The 13,437-nt window shown below is 31.8% G+C and overlaps 5 protein-coding genes and 1 long non-coding RNA gene across 7 annotated transcripts; 2 read left to right on the top strand and 4 right to left on the bottom strand.

Annotated features, from left to right (window-relative positions):
- Positions 1-803: 803 nt before the first annotated feature.
- Positions 804-1,743, top strand: LOC110993590 (chorion class CB protein PC404-like). The gene is made up of 2 exons (XM_022259918.2): positions 804-887; positions 1,008-1,743. Exons 1-2 carry the CDS (start codon positions 840-842, stop codon positions 1,686-1,688), a joined length of 729 nt encoding a protein of 242 aa, XP_022115610.2. The 5' UTR covers positions 804-839; the 3' UTR covers positions 1,689-1,743.
- A 2,575-nt stretch (positions 1,744-4,318) lies between these two features.
- On the bottom strand, positions 4,319-5,287 carry LOC110993618 (chorion class B protein PC10-like). The gene is made up of 2 exons (XM_022259953.2): positions 5,129-5,287; positions 4,319-4,862 (listed from the first exon to the last, which is right to left on the bottom strand). The coding sequence occupies exons 1-2, from the start codon at positions 5,171-5,173 to the stop codon at positions 4,374-4,376; spliced, it is 534 nt and encodes a 177-aa protein (XP_022115645.2). The 5' UTR covers positions 5,174-5,287; the 3' UTR covers positions 4,319-4,373.
- Positions 5,288-5,891: 604 nt separating this feature from the next.
- LOC110993537 lies at positions 5,892-6,882 on the top strand. Its single transcript, XM_022259833.2, has 2 exons — positions 5,892-5,944; positions 6,399-6,882. Exons 1-2 carry the CDS (start codon positions 5,900-5,902, stop codon positions 6,843-6,845), a joined length of 492 nt encoding a protein of 163 aa, XP_022115525.2. The 5' UTR covers positions 5,892-5,899; the 3' UTR covers positions 6,846-6,882.
- Positions 6,883-8,525: 1,643 nt separating this feature from the next.
- LOC123689649 lies at positions 8,526-9,305 on the bottom strand. Its single transcript, XR_006750573.1, has 2 exons — positions 9,259-9,305; positions 8,526-9,186 (listed from the first exon to the last, which is right to left on the bottom strand). It is a non-coding gene; the product is annotated as an uncharacterized LOC123689649 (long non-coding RNA).
- A 626-nt stretch (positions 9,306-9,931) lies between these two features.
- Positions 9,932-10,775, bottom strand: LOC110993624. Its single transcript, XM_022259959.2, has 2 exons — positions 10,650-10,775; positions 9,932-10,278 (listed from the first exon to the last, which is right to left on the bottom strand). Exons 1-2 carry the CDS (start codon positions 10,692-10,694, stop codon positions 9,982-9,984), a joined length of 342 nt encoding a protein of 113 aa, XP_022115651.2. The 5' UTR covers positions 10,695-10,775; the 3' UTR covers positions 9,932-9,981.
- A 1,059-nt stretch (positions 10,776-11,834) lies between these two features.
- LOC123689647 lies at positions 11,835-13,148 on the bottom strand. Of its 2 annotated transcripts, none has more exons than XM_045630832.1 (2): positions 13,094-13,148; positions 11,835-12,181 (listed from the first exon to the last, which is right to left on the bottom strand). In XM_045630832.1, exons 1-2 carry the CDS (start codon positions 13,130-13,132, stop codon positions 11,864-11,866), a joined length of 357 nt encoding a protein of 118 aa, XP_045486788.1. In that variant the 5' UTR covers positions 13,133-13,148; the 3' UTR covers positions 11,835-11,863. The 2 variants fall into 2 exon arrangements, with proteins under 2 accessions (XP_045486788.1, XP_045486789.1); XM_045630833.1 differs by lacking the exon at positions 13,094-13,148 and adding an exon at positions 12,289-12,946.
- Positions 13,149-13,437: the final 289 nt, after the last annotated feature.

The raw sequence follows: 13,437 nt of genomic DNA, 5'->3' as shown, positions 1-13,437 counted from the left end.
GAAAAACAACAAGTACAATGGAAGAGTATAGTGACAATAATAATGCGAATTTGACTCAGGGAATTTAATTTTAAAAGAAATATTTTTTATGTCATATGTTTCATCTTTTTTTCTGCCAAATAAAGACAATCGTATAATGGCTTAAGCATTAGCCAGCCAGTTTATTAAATGTTGTTACCGCTAGTTAAAAGGCGTCGATTAGTTAAAACGCTAGGCTGTTAATTAAACGGCTATTTAAGCTAGTTGGTGATGACATATCTTCAAAGAATTCTCGTGTTATTCCCTGGTAACTAGTGCTTCTGAACAGATTGTCAAAACTTTACAATTGACATCCTTTTTTCAAGCAGTTTTATAATTTTCAATAACCAACTTATTGCTTTTTGTTCAATTATATATAATCAAATATTGAATTTATTTTGTACGTTACATAAGTATGCTTTCGTTTTAGTTTTCAAGGACAGGACTACATTTTCGTAATATATTATATATATTATATTGTAAATAAAAAACGACAGAAAAAAGTATTGTCCTTCCTGTCCGAGCAAGTTGTCTTGAAACGACGATGTACAAGTAAAATAAGAGGCTGAATCGAGTTTAATATTGAATATTACATTCGAAGCAAAGTATGTTATCTCTTTAGAAATATTGTAATTACTGACCGAATAAACTAAAAGTTCGTTGAAACGATTTCAATATTATTGTTTAGTTCGATTACTTATGAAATACATTATGCAAAAATGATTAAGCATTGTTGAATTGATAAATTATTAAATTTTTATGTGTATATAAATAGGGAAAATAAAATTTAAAATCATTGTTATTTTTAACTTGGCGTAAAAATGTTTTCCAAGACAATTGCTATTTTCGTCTCGGTGATGTTAATTCAGGTATATAATTAGCATTTATTTAAATTAAATAATATTCTTTATATAGTCTGCAACAATATCATTATCACTATGTTTACTGTAGTATGTGTTCAATAAAAAGCTAGTTTTTTCTGTTTTTAGGGTATCGCCGGCCAAAGCATAGGGGTATATAGCCCTACTGGTCTTGGAAATGCTGCTAATGCCGTAGCAAATACTGCGGTTGCAGCTGAAGTTGCTGCTGTAGCTGGTAACAACATGGCATATGCAAATGCATACCCTGCCAATGCCTACAACCCTAATGCCTATGCTCCAAATGCCTATCCATCATGCTATGCAAATTATGCCAACCCTATGGTTGAAGAAATGCCAATCGGACCCAATATTCCAGGACTTACATATGGTTTGACATTAGCTGATTTAGCTGCATCTAACGGTGGAGGTCTACGAGTGATGAGCTCTTCTCCCATTGCACCAACTGGTATAACTGTTCAATCAGACAACATAGCTATCGAAGGACCGTTAGCGGTTTCTGGTCAGTTACCCTTTCTGGGGGTTGTGGCATTGGAAGGTCCTTTACCGGCATCAGGACAGGGTGCGGTGGCTTATGGATGTGGAAATGGAAATGTCGGAATGGTTAGTGAAGGTGTCAATGAACCCGCTGCGATGGCTAATCCAAACGCATATGCCAATCCAAACGCATATGCTAATGCAAACGCGTATGCCAATCAAAACGCGTATGCTAAAGCTAATGCGTATGGGAACGGGTTGGGCTTCAACGGTTATCCAGCCGGTTTTAATGCACCAATTGGTGCAGTTTACTAGTTAATTATTGTTGTTTTTAGGTGTTTAATAGGTGAATAAATTTTTTGTTATTTAACCTTTGTGTTATTTACAATATTAACCAAAAATGATCCTAAAATTGGTTGAATGCATAAATAAATAAGTATTTTTTCTAAATATTAGATTATTACAATTTAGAATTACTAGGTATCTTAATTATGTATTTTTTACATTGTTAGCATGTTTTGGCCACAGTATTAATTTAAATTTTATATATTTATACAAATGGAGGTAATTTAATTTAATTTTATTGATAGAAGTTTACCAACGCTCGGCACACTGAAATATTGGTAGAAGATCCACAATATACAATTTTAATGTGACATATTATATAGGCGCACATGACACAAAGAGATAAAACAAATATTAAACATAAATTCAAAATAAACGAAAACTAAAAAAAACTAAACTTCTTGTCATCTCTTTTCGCATATAAGAATGTTCATTGTTCATACATAGTCTGGTCTGCTTTAAAAAATAAGATCCTTTGTTCAACAGAAACACCATAGTACAAACGAAAAACGTTTTGCACATTACTCATATTTCAGAACGCGTATCAACTGAAACGTTTGAAATACAATAAATTACAATCGTCTTACGTTCCTCATAAAGGGTCCTCAGCAAGTCTAAGCACTGGCTGGTTTGATAACCCAGTGTCTATGCTCGTCAAGTGTTATATATCGTCAATGGTCGAAATAACTTTGTTATGACCGTGTTAGAGTTAAAAAAAAACTTTGTTATCGCGATTCAGTATATTATGTCATTGTTTGTAGCCGCAGATTGTAGATGTCGCTACAGCTTCAAAAATGCGGTGTTTTGTGATTTCTCCATGAATTTTCATTCCTTAGACACATTAAAAGATCTATCTATTAAGTCTTTTAAATACTAGTGCTATACGCTTACTTCTTTAATTATCTATTATATTTTAGATACTGAAAGTAATATAATGTTTTTAAATCTCTTTTCTCTTTTTAAAATCAACCGCGTAGTTTGTGTAACGAAAATCGAACAACGACAAATTTTATCGTGTCATGAGAAATCAAAGTCCATAAAGGCGGTATAAAGCATGTGTGATTTGTAATATATAACACAATATAAATATACGAAATGTTATTTTTAATGAATTGGTTGATTTTTTATACCTGTTAGCAATAGCAATATGCAATTTAGATTTTTTTTATTTATATTATTACTTAAACATCATATTTGTATTACATACATTATTAACAATGGTATAAAAACAATAATACTATCTAGCTATCTGATATCTATGGAGCCAACCAATAATACCCCAAAGAAACCAGTACAGATGCGTTTTTCAATTAATTATATAATATTAAGACAAATTGATGAGATATGCAGGCAGCTATGCGAGTTTGTTGTAACAAAATCAGAATAAAAACACGTAATATTTTCCAACATAAACATTCAATCTGCATGTACAAAAACATAATTTTAATCGATTATCCAGCTGAACGTGGGATTCTTAACAAATAAAGTATTTATATCTCGGAAGCATTAAGTATCTTCATTTAAGTATATGATTTCGTATTAATGGGAATTAAGGATCAATACGACAAATTTTCCTAATGAAATTAGGTCGTATATAGCTGCGTTATTAAGCTACAGGGGTCTATATCTGTACATTAAAATGGATATTAAGTTGTTATATTATATTATAAGTCTATATATATATATATATATATAGTTCGCGTCTGCCTCTGGGTTTAATGTTCAATAGCATTTAGATGACGAAGAAAATCTATAAGACAGACATCCTGGTATCTGCATTATCACAGTATATATATATATATATATATGTAAAAATATAACCAATACAGGCAATACAGCAATACAGGCAGGAGGCAGACACGGGCAATGCTATAGCACAATTTTTATGTGGACACGTTCTTAATAAAAAACGCTGCGCTACAGTCGTGGCAGACTATTTTTCTGCCGGTGTTTGTATAGTTTCTAAACGAACACTGCAGGGCTACCGAGCGTTAATGTCATACAATAAAATATAAAAAAAAAGCCTTTTATTTCCTACAAATTAATTTTACATATTAATTTTTACATTAACTTATCTTTTAACGCTTAACTAATTAATTAATTATTTAAAAAAGTCAAGTGAATGTCATATATATATATTATTCATTATAAAAGAAATCTTTAAAAATTTATAGTTTTTTTAGTGTTTTCTTTAAAAAAATATAACTTGAAAAGTCAGTCTTTATAGAATTCTGTCCAGTCTGGATTTTTTACCTTGACAACGTTTCTAAACATGAGCCTTAAAGGCAGAAACGAGCAAATTATATAGTATACTAGATTTTTTTCTTAATTTTTAAGGGGGTATCAATTGACCACGCAGCGCTATGGTGGCAGACGTGGTCTTTAATACTCTTTATCCTATATATATCGCTATTAAAAAGTCTGCAACATAGGCAAATCATATAAATATTTTGCTCGGCTGTTTTATGTTCCTTTTTAATTTGATTTTTATTCTTTTCAAGATATGAGCTACAAGTATTGTGTGTTGTGCCAAGTAAAAAAAGGGGTCCGTTGCATTTTGTTTTACAAAATCACGAAAATAAAATTAAACTATTTACTAGTTAATCAAATATGTTATTTTATTTATAAATAAAATATAAACAGTATAATTTACATCTAATATAATCCACCCATTCCATACATGGCATTATTCATGGCCATTCCAGCCATATTTGGAGTCATACCAGTCAATGCGGGTGCCATGCCGGCCATGTTGTAGTGGTTCGCCAGACTATAACTTGGGATAGCCTCATTCGTTATGCCAATATTACCATTACCTGAACCGTAAGATACAACACCAGCTCCCGACGCAGGCAAAGATCCTTCCACGCCAATCGTCCCCAAGAAAGGCATTTGTCCGTTCACAGCCAATGGACCCTCTATAATCATGTTTTCTGACAGAATTGAAACACCATTTGGTGTGATTGGTGAACTAGATTGGACTGAAAAGCCACATCCATTAGCTGCCAGTGTGGCTAAGTTGAGCCCATAGTTGTCATACCACGGATTGGCATATTCTGCACCGTATGCCATATTAGCCATTGGATTAGCATATGCCATTGCGTCTACGCAAAGCGGATTGTGAATAACTTGGCTAGTAATTGTCTGAAATAAAACAAGCAATTGTCAAAGTTGGAAATGTTTTAAATATATAAATAATAGTAGTAGGAAATTTATTATAGTTAATAGCCTGTGACTACATAAGCTAGAGAATATCACCAAATGATTCTTAAATTTTCACAAAGATATTGTACTTTTCCAATTAGGACCAGTGGTTTTATAAGTGCAAAGAAGTCTTCCACTTACAGACAGACAAGAATAACAATATTAATACGTAGGGGTTAGGTTACTGAAAATACTATTAAATTTACCTTTATGAGCATAGTAGTAAGGCAAAGTATTACGATTTTACTCATTGTAAATATTTATGAAACTTCTAAAATCTCAAAACTGATTGATTGACTGTTTTCAAATTTCTGATACTTAAATACATTCGCTTACATAATGCGCTATTGTTAAAAATGTGTCATCATTTAATAAAAAATATTGATTACAGTACTTCCCAGTATTCTTGGGAAATTTGTGAATTTAGCTAATTACGATGGAAGATTAAATGCTGCAATTAAAATACAAAATTAGATTTGATAATTTCAAAAGGTTTTGTTAAGAGTACAAGTCTCCAGCATCTTTATACAATAAAAAGAAATTTTAACAAACAAATTATTTAAAACAAGATTTGTATTTTGTAGGGAGAAGGCTGTCCACACAGAACACCGACCATTTTCGGATGAAAATTCTTTACGCTGATAAAATTTTATATTCTCTATCAGCATATTATGACGTAGCTTAATAAAACAATTAACTCCAATGTTGTCTTTTTACGAAAGGAGTATTTTTAACATAATTTGATTATTATCGGTCCAGTGTTCTATGTAGAGCTTTCTTTACTTAAAAGATAATAAATTAAATATAATAAATCCATTTCTTTTTACACAAGAAATTGATAAGCAATAGAAATTGCATTGAACTTTGCATTGTAACATCGATAATATAAATTACAAAATATAATAACCATAGATAACATTAGGTATTAAATATAGTTGAACATACAAATAATTTCATTTAAACAAAAAAGATTAAAAATGAATCGCTTGCTATTATTTTTCGTACAATGTGTATTATTAAAAGTAAGTTTTGTTAATTTTGTACATGTACACACATTATATGCAATCACGCAATAATGATGATATATTATCTATACGCATTTACGTGGTGTGACAGAAAACTAACTATAACTTGACATTAGTTTTAGTTCACAAATGTGATTTGCATACGTCAAAAACGTATTGAATTTTGACATACGGAAGTCATAGCTCACGCTTAACCTCATTTCTAAATCTAAGATGCGTTCTTTAACTGATTTTAATATCTTTCGATATTAAAATCAACAGGGTGGTTCCTGGTGGAGAACACCACAGATTAAAGAAGCATAAGGCAGTGAAAACCTATTGCTTTTAATAATATCTATGGTGAATTTATTTAAGTCTGGTTTATATACATGAATTATGGAACCGTTACCGCCTAATGAACAGGTCTAGAAAGTTTAACTATGAAATAGAAAATAATTTTGATTTTTTTCAGGAATCCCTTGCAATGCCAGCAGGAAATGGTTACCTACCATATGGTATGAATGATGGTTTAGTATCATATCCGCAAAATAGTTATAGTCCAATAGTAAACGAAGGTTTAAACGATGTAGGCTATAACGGAAATAATTACGGGAACAATTTACTAGCAAATCCAGCTAGTAATTTAGTTCATGGAATGCAAAATCCAGCAATTAATAACATCCAAGTATCTCCTGTTATATCGGAGGTAGTACCTTCCTTACAGTATGGTGATATCAATATGGCTGGTGAGTTGCCTATCGGTGGGACTATAAGAGTATCTGGATGTTTTCCCGTGTATGGTATGGTTGCTGTGGATGGTAATGTGCCTTCGTCCGGCTCCGCAGTCGTCGCTGAATCCTTTGGCAATCAAGTCATGGACGTAGTATCGAATTGTGCCAGTCAATATTTTAGTAATTAGCTGTTGAGATTATTGTAAATAAATTATTATTGAACGATATTTGTGTAATTTCTTATGAATAAACCTTAGTTTAAAAAAACTAATTTGAAGATAAAAGAACCAGTTTAACTGAAATTAATTATATAAAGACTTTTAACACAGTTTAATTGTGTCTCGTGAAAAATATGTTATTTATATATAAATACATTGTTGTAGGCATAGGTAGGGACGCGATCTTCTGTGTCTGTTTTCTGTGACTTCCATGTCACGCAGGTATTTAAAGATAAAAATGTAAAAAAATCATAATTTAACGATTTAAGTGTTAATTTAAACAAAGAAATAGTGACGATTAATAAATATCCTCTTATAATCTATAGACTTCAGTTAGGTTTAAAGACATTTATTCTCATAATAGACAATATACACTTACATGAGGACTTATATGCTACTGATACAATTTATCACGTCTTGGGTCTTTGAAGAGTAAGGATGAATTAGCGAAGTAGAACTTGGGTGGACTTTCATTTCCGTACATAACTGGGATCACTCAAAAGATGGTATTTTAATATTAATTTAAATACTTATTGCTAGGCTGTCTGCACTTTTTATATAGAGGAAGGCTTCGTAAACCATGTGTCTATAGAAACCTCTTAAAGAAAATAATTTTGTTGTTGATTTATCTGCGTTGTCTACACTAAGTTATTGTCAATGTATAATCCAAGATATTTTCGCTTTTCTTTTTAATTAGAGGTACATTATTTATTGTTATAGGCAAATATGGTTTAGTTTCAAGTCCAACGCAGTAAGAGCGCAATGAGATACTTCCAATGGGGAAATTGTTTGTGTAGAACAGTCATTTGTGCCTGAGATAATAAAAAAAATCAGTGGCACTACAACCTCTTTAGATCAGATTTCTGAATCTATTTCATGATCATTTTTAAATCTAATAGGCAAGTAGGTGATCAGCCTTCAGTGCCTGACACACGTCGTCGACATTTTGGGTCTAAGACATGTCGGTTTCCTCACGATGTTTTCCTTCACTGTTCGAGCAAATGTTAAACGCGCACATAGAAAGAAACTCCATTGGTGCTCAGCCCCCCGGCTAAGAACCTAACCTACGACCTCAGGTATGAGAGTCGCACGCTGAAGCCACTAGGCCAACACTGCTCTATACCTGAGATAATCATTCATTGATAAATCAAGGTCATGGGCTGAGGCATGAGGCTGGATACAAAATTACTTTTCAACAGTCGCTTTTTGTTTTCATACAAATTGTATGAAAATGAAAAAGCGTGAGCTAATGTCATTCCAAGTACTAAATGCTGTTTTATCCAAAAGTGTTTCTTATAGCCCTCTTACGGTACTTAAAACTAACAACTGATTTAGACATCGATACAATTGTTTAATTATAGCCATACATCATATATGTTATTATTCTTCTGTTATATTTTCATTCTTGGGAATATAACATTAATATAATTTAGCGAAACACCCCAGATGACGTATCATCTACGATCTGCGTCTAATTGCATATTTAAAAACAAAATTTCAGTATTTTCCGTCCGTCCCAGTTTCTTGCCTTGCCTTCTGGAGCAATCTTGGTTTGCGGACTGTCATGTTAGTGACACATTTAATATTTAATTGTGACTAATTGTCTCTACATTTCCAGTTAACTTTGTAAATGTACAAAAATTTAAATAATCCAATTTAATATTTATTTAATAAAATGAAAGGATATTAATTTAATTCAATCAAATAAAACTTAACGAACATAACATTTGTAAATAAAATAACTTAATATTATAAATTACAAGTATGGTATTAAAGAATTTTGCCTAGCAAAACTATTCAAACCAAATCTTCCGTTGTTTATCGGATAATTTCCTAAACTGTTTGGCTGTACGATTGGATTTTTTATCACTGTATATATTGATGGCAAAGAAAAGCTCGCTTGATGAGTCTGTTCGTCAATAAAACATATGCCACTATACGGTACATTAGCTAAAAGATTATTTAACGTCAAAGTTTGCAGAGGACTCAAAGGGCCTGGCCTAGCTATGCCCTGATTTACATTGTAAAGCCCAGAGGTAACAGGTTTATATTCGTAAGGCATACGACTTATAACTGGTATATCATTTCTTGAGAAGCTCGACCAACCTCGCCCTAGCTGTATTGCGTTGGAGAATGGCGAGCTATTGAATGGTATTGGGGAGAATGGTGTTCTATTTGACAGCATATTATCTCCTATTGCCTGTTGTATGCCATTTCTAAGCATTGGTAGTAAATAACTATGGTATAAAGGATATGCAGGTCTTCTCAAAACAAAATTTGGCCAATTTTGCAGCGATTGCGTCACAACTTTCTGGAAGTAAAAAAACGTAGTAAATATCACGAGACATATTATTGTTATTTCACATATATCTTGCAACATTACCTGTACGAAAAATATGTGTAATATTACTAATACTTTGTTGAGACACATTTTAAATAAATGATGAAAATTACGTATAATACGTAATATATATGTAATTGTTATCTTGGACGTGGTTTATCTTAACTAATATACTTGTTATAGATTAAGTGTTTGTGATAGAACAAGTCTAACATTTTCGTAAGTCAAATTTGTTCTGCAAGGATTCTACTCAGTAAACTGATTTCAAATGAGTAGTGATCTACAAAGTCTACATAACGTCACAGTTTTTCAGACAACTTTGTTTGTTGAATTTATAGCGTTAATAACTTGGAATATTATGGTACAATAATCTAATTTACAGTTTATTGTTTTGTGCTACTTTTTCATGTCGAATTACAAAAACGTTTAAATATCTAGGCGTAGAAGAACTGTATTTTAATGCGACTCTACTTATTATATATCTACACAAAATGTATTTACAATTTGTTGAAATATTATGCGAGTAAATCATAATAGTAATGGAGTAGAAAAAATCATACGCAATCAACTTTCTTCAAGTTAAGTCATGCGTTCTATATTGAATAAATCATTCAAAGGTTATTTGAGGCTTCGAAGGTTTCTTGATAAAGGTAATATATAAAAACCAGTAAATTGATAAAAAATGATGAGTAAAATATTAAAATAATATGACATAAATTAGATTATTAAATTTATTTCAATAAATAAGTTAGTAAATACATATTTTTAAACTACAGCGACATTATTTAAATGAATCGATTTCTTTTGTCTATTACAAATACTAGCAGCATCTTGTATATTTTTAATGGCCGATTGCTTGAATAATTCAGCCATTAACTGGCGCTTATTAATTTTCTTTTGGGGTTTTTTTATGATATACTGATGACGTTGCGACACTAACTTCATTCTAGGTGTAAGAGATGATAGAGACCCCAATGACCAATGATTTTGTAATTTTTGATTCTGTAATGTTGGTATTGTCTGTGGTGTTAGTTCTGGGACTCTAAATTGAGCTGTTACGTTCTGAAAGAAAATCATTAATTTTTACATTTAGAAAGATTTTTTATGCATAACTTTATTTTCAAATTATATATTGATAATATAGAGTTTTGTAATCATGCACGCTTTAAAAAGCCATATTTCTGATAATATATAAAAGATTATGTATTTCAATCCATAGAGTGCTGTTATGTACACAATTTTAGCCTGGTGACTTAATATATCAGGGTTATTGGTTTTATTATAGATTGGTATATTTTTGTAACCGTAGAAAAAATGCAGGGCAAATGCATTTGCGTCCAATTCATAATATTTTTACAACCGTAGTAATCCTACTGATTACAGCCTCTTTAACGGCATTAACAAATTAATCTCAATCCTCTTATAACACTTACTTGTATAACTAAAACTGTTAAGCAGATAAAAATTCCCGTAGACATGATACTGAATGTAAGAGCAATAAATAAATAATTGCAAAATAAATGCGGTTCGCTTAAGTACAGAATATTATCACACGCGACACCATCTATCTCTGAATGATCTCTTACATAACATAAGGGAAAATCATTATTGTTTTAAGATAAAAATGATTGCTTAATTATTCTTTCGAAGTAATTAATAGTGTTTTATATTCTTGGAAGCGCATGCCCGCTTGACGCACACAACGTAGTTTTATGGATTTAATGCCGACTAAATGTTTCATTGTGCGTGGGATACACACGGGATATAGGGATAGTTGGTACTTGTTTTCAAAAATATAAATTTAAACAAACACAGACATGAATCTGTCAGGTTATGGGGTAGGCTTTCAGTATATATTTTTTCATTTGTCGCCTTCGAAAGTGAGTTACGGTGAGAAGCAATAAGGTCGAATCCCAAGTGAAACAATGCTTAGTTTTAGATTGCTTGTTTACGTAGATTACACAAATATTAAACTAGAAATGTGGGGATTTTAGTATGTAAGATTGACAATGTCACGAACAATATTGTGTAATTTAAAACCGGTGCCCCTACCATTTATTTTTAAGTCTAAGCCTTAGATATCAAGATGATTTGTCAATATTAGAGACAAATAGGTGAATCTATTGTGCCTTACCGTTAACTGGTGGGTCTAAGGTATGCACATTTCCTCACGATGTTTTCCTTCACCGTTAAAGCAATTGTTAAATGCACATATAGACAAAAAGTACATTGGTGCACCGCCGGAGATCTACGACCTCAGAACTTCTAATATATTTTCAACATTGACTTATATTTTCATATTTAAATAAGTTTGCCTTTAAATTTATTGAATGTCTAAAATGTATGTAAAAAGCGGTCCCAGTAACCCAGTTATATAAGCAAAGGAGCAACGTCTCGTTGTCATACATTTAAGTATGATTCAGAACTATGACCTTCTATACAAACGTATTGTACAAAGTTATAGTACCTTGTCGACTTGGAAACAGTAGTTTTACTTGTTTAAGAAATTTAATAACATTAGTAGGTTATTATGTCAACGTTAAATGTACATTACAACAAATAATAGGTATATAAAAATTTATTTAAGAATGACATAACATGCAAGAAATTAAAATCACTTTTCGAATATAGTTAATTTAATAAAAGTTTATATAAATGGTGGTGGAATAGGAATTTTCTTGAGAAAATAGCTACCACAGTTACAAGGCAAGGCTGGTGGGTAGATGCATGAAAACGGGTTTATCAAAGCCGATATTGGAGACGCAGCTGGCAACATCGATAACGGCAGTTCTGGCTTGGCCAAAAGTGGAAAGAGTGGCACTTCGCTTAACGTTCCATAGGGGGTAATTGTTGGCTGTAGACATCCTAGTGCGCTGTATTCTGGTTCAATTAATAATGAAGGTGCACAAGGGGAGAGCGTTGGCTGGTTACATAATACAGTTGGTCGCAAACACTGTGCGGTTACCTGAAATAAGTATTTAATAGAATTGACTGTATATACTCCCATTTAAAAAACATACATGTATCATGTAAATAGATATTAATGTATCGTCATTTGAATAAGAAACTTACATGACAAACCATTGAAGTAAATACAGAATTCTAATAACTAAAGAACGTTGCAAACGCCTGCGAAACAAATTGCACGTTAACGACTAACTTAGGGATTGGCACGACTTGTTTGAATAAGGATAAAATCGTGTCTCATTTTAACGTCTGTTATGGTATGACTAAACTAGTATATCGATAGTTTACAGATTTAGCTATAAACTCAGGGGCTTAAGTAGGTTCTAGAGATTTTTAGGCTGCAGCCCAGGGCCCTTTTGGTATAAGGGGTCCCAGTCCCCACTGAAAACATTGGCGAAATTTTTATTAAAAAAATATGTCCGAATTAAAAAAATATATAATGTAAGTATCCCTGAGATCTTCAATGCGATGCGCGTCTATCGAACGGAACCGGGAATTACCAGTGGCTTGTTTCCGGCCGGTTTCATTTTGCGTCTATTACGGCGGACCCGTAATAGCCCAGAGCCTCACAAATTCACTATTTGCCGATGTATGGACTACAGTCTGGCCACGTGTCACAGTCACGCTCTATTATTACTGGCCTACCCCGATCAATCTGCTAGGCAAGTAGCGGACGGCGAAATATTTCTAATAAAATTAACTTAAATAAAATTATGATAATTTTCTCTGACGTTGGACAATGTAGTTTCGCAAATGGTAGTAGATTGTTTTAAATGATGTTCAAAATAAATATATAAGTAATAATATAAAATGTTCTAAGAAGCATTTAATTTTTTATATTCATCAGATTTTCGATATTTTCGATATTCAGGATAGTAAACAAACTAAATAAAAACAGGGCATAACTTACACAGGACAAAATTGGCAATATTGATATGATAACCAACATTTTGCTAAACTAGAATACTAACTTAAAAGTGGAGCACCCATATAAGTATTATATTTCTTATCTATAGACCTAGGTTTTCATAATGTGTTTTGTAAAAGGGTTTCTATTACTAATAAACAATCAGAAAACATAAGACATGTTACAAACGATATCGTTACAGTTAAAATGTTAATGTTAAAAAATTAGTCAATTGTATACGATACAAAATAAATAAATAAATTATAGATTTTTTTTTATAATTTCGTAAAATTAAAATGGGAATATAAATTTAAAAAAAAGTTACAATAGTATAAGGAACGCAATAT

Source organism: Pieris rapae, chromosome 13 (genome assembly GCF_905147795.1).
Source record: "Pieris rapae chromosome 13, ilPieRapa1.1, whole genome shotgun sequence".
Lineage (NCBI taxonomy): Eukaryota > Metazoa > Arthropoda > Insecta > Lepidoptera > Pieridae > Pieris > Pieris rapae.
This window is presented reverse-complemented; position numbering and strand designations above follow the sequence as displayed.

Excerpts from the sequence above, each read along its gene's own strand:
- LOC110993590 (XM_022259918.2), top strand. The coding sequence starts at position 840 with ATGTTTTCCAAGACAATTGCTATTTTCGTCTCGGTGATGTTAATTCAG. Across the intron at positions 888-1,007 it reads TCTCGGTGATGTTAATTCAG|GGTATCGCCGGCCAAAGCAT; the intron begins GTATATAATTAG and ends TTCTGTTTTTAG.
- LOC110993618 (XM_022259953.2), bottom strand. The coding sequence starts at position 5,173 with ATGAGTAAAATCGTAATACTTTGCCTTACTACTATGCTCATAAAG. Across the intron at positions 4,863-5,128 it reads TTACTACTATGCTCATAAAG|ACAATTACTAGCCAAGTTAT; the intron begins GTAAATTTAATA and ends GTTTTATTTCAG.
- LOC110993537 (XM_022259833.2), top strand. The coding sequence starts at position 5,900 with ATGAATCGCTTGCTATTATTTTTCGTACAATGTGTATTATTAAAA. Across the intron at positions 5,945-6,398 it reads TACAATGTGTATTATTAAAA|GAATCCCTTGCAATGCCAGC; the intron begins GTAAGTTTTGTT and ends GATTTTTTTCAG.
- LOC110993624 (XM_022259959.2), bottom strand. The coding sequence starts at position 10,694 with ATGTCTACGGGAATTTTTATCTGCTTAACAGTTTTAGTTATACAA. Across the intron at positions 10,279-10,649 it reads TAACAGTTTTAGTTATACAA|AACGTAACAGCTCAATTTAG; the intron begins GTAAGTGTTATA and ends ATTTTCTTTCAG.
- LOC123689647 (XM_045630832.1), bottom strand. The coding sequence starts at position 13,132 with ATGTTGGTTATCATATCAATATTGCCAATTTTGTCCTGT. Across the intron at positions 12,182-13,093 it reads TATTGCCAATTTTGTCCTGT|GTAACCGCACAGTGTTTGCG; the intron begins GTAAGTTATGCC and ends TACTTATTTCAG.